The following is an 8,251-nucleotide window of genomic DNA, read 5'->3' as shown; positions in this document are numbered from 1 at the left end:
ATTTATGTTGCAAACACATCACTTGTGCCAATTTGTCAAGTTATGTACTGAATATATATATATATATATATATATATATATATATGTATATATGTATATATATATATATATATATATATATGTATATATGTATATATATATATATATATATATATATATATATATATGCATGACAAAAATCCCAAAGGTGTCTAATTAAAATAATGACGATCAATATAAACTGTAATTTTCAAAATATTATTGCTTACTAAATGTACGATTTTGCAGACACATTATTTGCATTGTTTTAGATATTGAAGAGGTGTTTTAAAAATACCTTTATTAAAATAAAATTGCTTGTACATTTTGTGTACATAAATATACAATTATATATATATAAAATATACAAATAATATTTTCTAAAATATTATTGTCATAATTTACCCCATAACTATTATTATTTTCTGATAGCAAATTATCATAAATGTGTGTAAAAAAAGTAATAAAAAAAAAAACTTTTGGAATTTAAAAAAATTATAAAACATTTAATTTGCATAAAAAAGTATTGTTTATGTGTATAATATTTGCATGGAAAAGACAAAAAAAGTATACACTACGGTTAGTCAGTATACTGCAGTTTTTATTGAGTGAACAAATAAGGTCCTTCATGTTTTCATCCACACCAGGACACAATATCATTATCTTGGGGACGAGGGAACAAACATCTAATGTTGGTATCAAACATCCTGCCAACATGATTATTAATATTATAATTATTATTGTACACACGTCACTTCAATATGTCTGCAATACACACTCTTCTAATCAGCACGACACATATTGTATATACAGGATGGAACACGCAACAAAGATATGATGAACAAGGTCCAAACACAACACACCACTATTCAAGAAGAATGAGTGAACATTTCATCCAGAGAATCATGAAGGGGACAGGAAAACAAAAAGTGAAGATGATCATTTTTGCAGGAAAACAAAACAAAAAAATCTTCCTCTTGTTGCCAGCAAAGAAACCTGCTACATATTGCACTTTTTTGTATCACATCCCGCCTTCTTTTTAACAAGTAACAGTTCCTTCCATTCATTCATTCATTCAAAGCTTTCATTTCATTTGACATGAAAAACAAAAAACAAATGTTGGTGTTGCATAGAGGAGGATGATGAGGAGGAAGGATCCAGGCCTCGCTCATGAAGAAAGGAACGAAAGAGCCGTCTAGGGTTCAATTGCTGTTCAGAAAAAAAACAAACAAATGACGTCATAGACGTAGTAAAGGTCAATAACAAAACCCTCTTAAAGGAACAGTACTTTTTTTTTCTTTTGACATCCATCATCACGTGACCGAACATGGCGTGCTTCGATCAAATAACACAACAAGACCAACAGTGGAGGAGAATAACGAGAAGCAGGTGAGGTCCAGCAGCTCAGCAGCTGATTGGCTGATTGGTGGACACGCCCACTGAGGCTAATCAACACAGGTGTGACCAAAACAACTAAAAGTGCACAAAACTAACATAACAATATTTTAACTTTTTTTTTTTACCATCATTTTTGTATTATTTGACATAGGAAAAAGAAGTTTTGTTCTTTTCATAAGATCAAAAGTTTATAAAATATACTTTATCCTTTTAAATAATTGTACTAAAACATGGAAAAAAGCAAAAACAACAAAAAAATTCATTTTCAATCTGAGATCATATGGAGGTTTTTGTGGGCATTTTGATCAATTAATGTAGTTATATAAACTCATGAATATCAATCAAATAAAAACATAACTAAAATGATAAATAAAAAATTACTTAAAAATATGAAATCATGTATTTGTTTGTCATGAAATAATTGGCATTTTATTATTTTTCTTAGTGATTTGACCAATTTATGATTCGTGACCTTTGAATACTTAATTTATTCAAACACCAAAACATGTGACCAAATCAGCAATTAACATATAAACAAGATTAAAATAAATGTATAAAATGTAAAATATTTGTGTGTCTTTTACATGAAACATTTCAAATGAATGACACCTCATTTTAAAATGGTTTACTTCGTGACCTTTTAATACTTACTGAATGTGTTCAAACAATAAAGTGACAAAAGAGATGACTAAATCAGTAATTGACATATAATCAAGATATAAATTAATTAATAAGAATGTGAAGTATTTTTGTGTATTTTACATAAAATATACAAATGAATGAAATCTCATTTTAAAATGATTTATTTAATTTCCTAATTAATTTATTCAAACCATATAAAGGGGAGGAAATAGACAACTAAATCAATAATTAACATGTCATTAGGATATACATTAATGAATAAAAATGGGAAATATTTCAGTGTATTTTACATGAAATACAGTAATTAATGTAGCCTCATTTCACTATCTCTCTCATTGATTTATTTCATGACCAATATTTAAGTGCCAAAAACGGGAAGAAAAACATAAATTAATCAATAATAAATATATTATAAAATAAAAGTTGATGAAAAAGTTCTATATTATTATTTAAAAAAAAATGTAACATCCATCCATCCATTTTCTGCCGCTTATTCCCGTTCGGGGTCGCGGGGGGCGCTGGCGCCTATCTCAGCTACAATCGGGCGGAAGGCGGGGTACACCCTGGACAAGTCGCCACCTCAACGCAGGGCCAACACAGATAGACAGACAACATTCACACTCACATTCACACACTAGGGCCAATTTTAGTGTTAAAAAAAAATAAAAAAAAATGTAACATTTAAAATTAAATAAATTAAAACATGTTTTTTTAATGAATTGGATTCTGAAATAATGCAATTAATTGTCCTTCATTAAAAAACTGTGAAATGTAACCTTAAATATTCATAATAAATGAATGGATTAATGATCTTTGTCAGAACTAACTTATTTATTTCATGACTAACATATTTGATGACTTTTGCAATTAACAGTATTTTTAATTATTTCATGGCATTTTATTATATGAAATAAAATGTATTCCCCGTGTTATAAATAAAGTTCATTTTACATCCCTAGTCATATATGCGTGTGTGAAATATTCCCTCCTTGGTGTCTTACAGGAGTAATTATATGCACTGCGTACAATGCATACTGTATTTGTACAGTATGTATATTCAGAGTTCTATCATGCATGTCGTGTGGGGGGAAGGGATGGCGGGGGGCGAGGGGTCAGGGGTCGGCCTTGCAGAAAGGATAGGAGTCGCTGCAGGAAGGTGGCGCTGTTGCCCTGTGGCGTCGCAGGGGTGGACGGAGAGGAAGGGAAGGAGGGAGGTTGCCGGTCTAGTGGGTCGGAGAAGGCGGGGGTCTCCGACTGTCGGGGGCACACAGAAAGAGGGCGGGGCCACATTGAGCGTTAAAAAGCAAGAAGAAGAAGTCGCATGATGGGAACCCCCGACGACACATCGTCTCTCAGAGAAATGTGTCGGCTGAATTCGTGACACAACAACCATCTGTCACGCATTAGAGAGGACCACACTTTGTTTAGCTTGTAGCCTTTAGCTGCTAACGACTAACTTAACTCCGAAGGTCTGTAATAAAATCATCTAGCCTAAGTTCAGCATGTCCTTGTCCAACAATGTGTAGTTTAGAACATTTTGATTCTTGTATATCCCCCAAAAATCTGTTAAAAACATGTCGAAAACAACATTTTGTAACCTGGCACTGCTTAAAAAAGGGGCTTCATTACATTTTTGACATTGGGGTCCAACTTTTCCACAACAAAATGAATAATTTTACTCTTGATTTTAGTTCAATAATTACATCTAACCTACTTACAGAGATTAAGACTTTAGGCTTAGAGCAGAATGATTACAAAAATAAGTACTAATCAAATACACAAAGAAGGGACTAATAACTGACAAAAATAAAATGTACGTTCAAATATGTACTTCTAAAATAAATCAACTAAATTAATAATGAATAAGAAATATGTTTCTAAACCAAACTGTCCATAAAATTAAGTCTAATTAAAAAAAAACTACACTTTTAATTTTAATTATAATTTTTGCGCTTAAGAACGATTTCTTTGGTTTGTTTGAGATTTTGTTTTACCACAAGTGGTAAAAAAGTACCACAGCTGAGAAACCGATATTTATTCTCTCGCAGCCCAACTGTGGTTAAGAAACACTGGCTTAAAACACTTAAATAAAGCCTAAAAACACATAAGTTGAACACGTCATTAATTGTAAACTAAGCACTTTAAAAAAAAACACAGATTTAAAAAATAAAAACATTCTAATATGCCAAATACTCTGTTTTCTGACCCCTTAACCATGAATTGATTAACGTGGACCCCGACTTAAACAAGTTGAAAAACTTATTCGGGTGTTAGCATTTAGTGGTCAATTGTACGGAATATGTACTGTACTGTGCAATCTACTAATAAAAGTATCAATCAATCAATCAAGAAGTACTAATTAAATACACAAAGAAGGGACTAATAACTGACAAAAATAAAATGTACGTACAAATATGTAGTTCCAAAATATATCAACTAAATGAATAAAAAATAAGAAATATGTTTCTAAACTAAACTGTCAATAAAATTAAAGTTCAATTTAAAAAAAAATACACTTTTAATTTTAATCATAATTTTTGCGCTTAAGAACGTCTTCTTTGGTTTTTTGGGGTTGTCATTACTGACAGAAGTGGTAAAAAAAAAAGTGTATTGCATACGGACCACAGCTGAGAAACCGATATTTATTCGCTCGCAGCCCAACCGTGGTTAAGAAACACTGGCTTAAAACACTTAAATAAAGCCTAAAAACACTTAAGTTGAACACGTCATTAATTGTAAACTAAGCACTTAAAAAAAAAACACAGATTTAAAAAATAAAAACATTTTAATATGCCAAATACTCTGTTTTGTGACCCCTTAACCATGAATTGATTAATGTGGACCCCGACTTAAACAAGTTGAAAAACTTATTCGGGTGTTCAATTGTACGGAATATGTACTGTACTGTGCAATCAACTAATAAATTCTCAATCAATCAATCAATTTCCATCTAGCTTTCAAATAAATCAAGATAAAAAAAAACAGTGTAATGATTACTTACTCATAAAGTGGAGCACAACAGAAATAACGTAGAAAGTGGTTAAGTACACTTTAGTCTCTAGTTAAAACAATATAATGTGGCGACAAATTACTGTACAGAAGCAGCCAACAGCAGTAACTAGTTAGCGTAGCCTAGCATTAACGTATTGTTAAAGTAGATACTTGTTGGATTTTAGCAAGTAATTCGCTGTAAACCTCACATGACTTACACATTTTTTTATATAATCAGTCATAAAGTACATTTTGTGGTTACGAAGACAATCTGTTAGCTTTCCAAGCTATCCATCCATCCATCCATCTTCTTCCGCTTATCCGAGGTCGGGTCGCGGGGGTAGCAGCCTAAGCAGGGAAGCCCAGACTTCCCTCTCCCCAGCCACTTCGTCTAGCTCTTCCCGGGGAATCCCGAGCCGTTCCCAGGCCAGCCGGGAGACATAGTCTTCCCAACGTGTCCTGGGTCTTCCCCGAGGCCTCCTACCGGTTGGACGTGCCCTAAACACCTCCCTCGGGAGGCGTTCGGGTGGCATCCTGACCAGATGCCCGAACCACCTCATCTGGCTCCTCTCGATGTGGAGGAGCAGCGGCTTTACTTTGAGTTCCTCCCGGATGACAGAGCTTCTCACCCCTATCTCTAAGGGAGAGCCCCGCCACACGGCGGAGGAAACTCATTTCGGCCGCTTGTACCCGTGATCTTATCCTTTCGGTCATGACCCAAAGCTCATGACCATAGGTGAGGATGGGAACGTAGATCGACCGGTAAATTGAGAGCTTTGCCTTCCGGCTCAGCTCCTTCTTCACCACAACGGATCGATACAACGTCCGCATTACTGAAGACGCCGCACCGATCCGCCTGTCGATCTCACGATCCACTCTTCTCCCACTCGTGAACAAGACTCCTAGGTACTTGAACTCCTCCACTTGGGGCAGGGTCTCCTCCCCAACCCGGAGATGGCACTCCACCCTTTTCCGGGAGAGAACCATGGACTCGGATTTGGAGGTGCTGATTCTCATTCCGGCTGCTTCACACTCGGCTGCGAACCGATCCAGCGAGAGCTGAAGATCCCGGCCAGATGAAGCCAACAGGACCACATCGTCTGCAAAAAGCAGAGACCTAATCCCGCGGTCACCAAACCGGAACCCCTCAATGCCTTGACTGCGCCTAGAAATTCTGTCCATAAAAGTTATGAACAGAATCGGTGACAAAGGGCAACCTTGGTGGAGTCCAACCCTCACTGGAAACGTGTCCGACTTACTGCCAGCAATGCGGACCAAGCTCTGACACTGATCGTACAGGGATCGGACTGCCATAGTAAGACAGTCCGATACCCCATACTCTCTGAGCACTCCCCACAGGACTTCCCGAGGGACACGGTCGAATGCCTTCTCCAAGTCTACAAAGCACATGTAGACTGGTTGGGCAAACTCCCATGCACCCTCAAGAACCCTGCCGAGAGTATAGAGCTGGTCCACAGTTCCACGACCAGGACGAAAACCACACTGTTCCTCCTGAATCCGAGGTTCAACTATCCGGCTATCTGTTAGCTTGGAAAGCTAACAGATTGCTAAAAAAAAGTTGAGAATTTTGTTTTTAAAATTCAATTTGAATCTTTTAGTTATGATTCAAACATTAATTTGAAACTCTGTATAATCCAGCAAAATAGCCAATACCAAAATAATAGGTCAAGAAACTTTACGTCAACAGTTAGCAACGGAGCGCTACTAGCCTAAGTTGCTAATAGCTAACTCATTTATGAGCCCATAATACCTTACATTTTGCCCTATATTCGCTTTAACTGGTCACAAAATGGTTGATAAAGGCAGGGGTTGAAGGGATGTTATGTTATGGTACATCACACAATTAAATCAAAGTCACACACAACAAAACAAAATGGAGTCTCGACGGCTAGCCTCCATTTTTTTAACGTTTTTCCAGCGCTGAAAATTCTATCCGACAAATATCAACACACACTCTCTGAAATGTGTGTTCCCATGCAGCACTCTGAGAAGAGAACAAAAAAAAAAGTGAGTGGAAGAAATAATTGAAGTATTGAGAAGAGAAGGAGGAGGAGGAGGAAGAAGAAGGCGGCCATGATGGATGCTGTTATGATGCTTAATAATGGCGGACAACACCCACGTACCAGAAAGGGGTTAGTCCTCATTGGTCAGTGATAGTGATTCTGTGGGGAAGAAGCGTGGTTATATGTGCTCGGTGATGGACGTATGGCGGAACAAAAAGAAAGAAGAGCTTAGCTTAGTGGAAACAAAACAAAAACACTGTTAAAGGCCTACTGAAATGAGATTTTCTTATTTAAACGGGGATAGCAGGTCCATTCTAAGTGTCATACTTGATCCTTTCGCGATATTGCCATATTTTTGCTGAAAGGATTCAGTAGAGAACATCGACGATAAAGTTTGCAACTTTTGGTCGCTAATAAAAAAGCCTTGCCTGTACCGGAAGTAGCAGACGATGACGTCACCGGTGTGAGGGCTCCTCACATTGTTTATAATGTGAGCCTCCAGCAGCAAGAGCGATTCGGACCGAGAAAGCGACGATTTCAACATTAATTTGAGCCAGGATGAAAGATTCGTGGATGAGGAAAGTTAGAGTGAAGCACTATTAAAGAAAAAAAAAAGGCGACGGCAGTGAGAGCGATTCAAATGTTATTAGACACATTTATTAGGATATTTCTGGAAAATCCCTTATCTGCTTATTGTGTTAATAGTGTTTTAGTGAGATTATAAAATAAAACCTGAAAGTCGGAGGGCTGCGATGACCGCCAGTGTCTCTGAAAAAAGCCAATGGAGGAGCCAATTTTACAGCTGCCTTTTTGACAGCTGCTGCAGGAGGAAATACGCTAACTCCTCACAAGTCTCCGGTAAGAGCCGACTTAATATCACAATTTTCTCATCCAAAAACTTGCTGGTTGACATGTGGTAGAGAAACATGTTCGCTAAAGCTTCACAACAAACAAAGAAACACCGGCTGTGTTTTGGTTGCTAAAGGCAGCTGCAATCCACCGCTTTCCACCAACAGCATTCTTCTTTACAGTCTCCATTATTAATTGAACAAATTGCAAAAGATTCAGCAACACAGATGTCCAAAATACTGTGTAATTATGCGATGAAAAGAGACGACTTTCAGCCGTAAGTGGTGCTGGGCTAATATGTCCCCTCCAACCAATAACGTCACAAACAC

The 8,251-nt window shown here is 36.8% G+C and overlaps 1 protein-coding gene across 11 annotated transcripts in view; it reads right to left on the bottom strand.

Annotated features, from left to right (window-relative positions):
• Positions 1 to 597: 597 nt before the first annotated feature.
• dnm1a (dynamin 1a) overlaps positions 598 to 8,251 on the bottom strand; it is a 102,531-nt gene continuing 94,877 nt past the window's right edge. For 8 of the 11 annotated variants that reach the window (XM_061876364.1, XM_061876367.1, XM_061876371.1 and 5 more), the window contains one exon: positions 598 to 3,312. In XM_061876364.1, the coding sequence (XP_061732348.1) occupies positions 3,282 to 3,312 (31 nt within the window). In that variant the 3' untranslated portion in view covers positions 598 to 3,281. Of the gene's footprint in view, positions 3,313 to 7,193; positions 7,233 to 8,251 lie in introns of all 11 variants that reach the window. The other 3 variants (XM_061876369.1, XM_061876365.1, XM_061876368.1) reach the window with 1 other exon arrangement.

This window comes from Nerophis ophidion, linkage group LG17 (assembly GCF_033978795.1).
Source record: "Nerophis ophidion isolate RoL-2023_Sa linkage group LG17, RoL_Noph_v1.0, whole genome shotgun sequence".
NCBI classification, from domain to species: domain Eukaryota; kingdom Metazoa; phylum Chordata; class Actinopteri; order Syngnathiformes; family Syngnathidae; genus Nerophis; species Nerophis ophidion.
The sequence above is the reverse complement of the archived record's forward strand: the minus strand, read 5'-3'. Positions and strand labels throughout refer to the sequence as shown.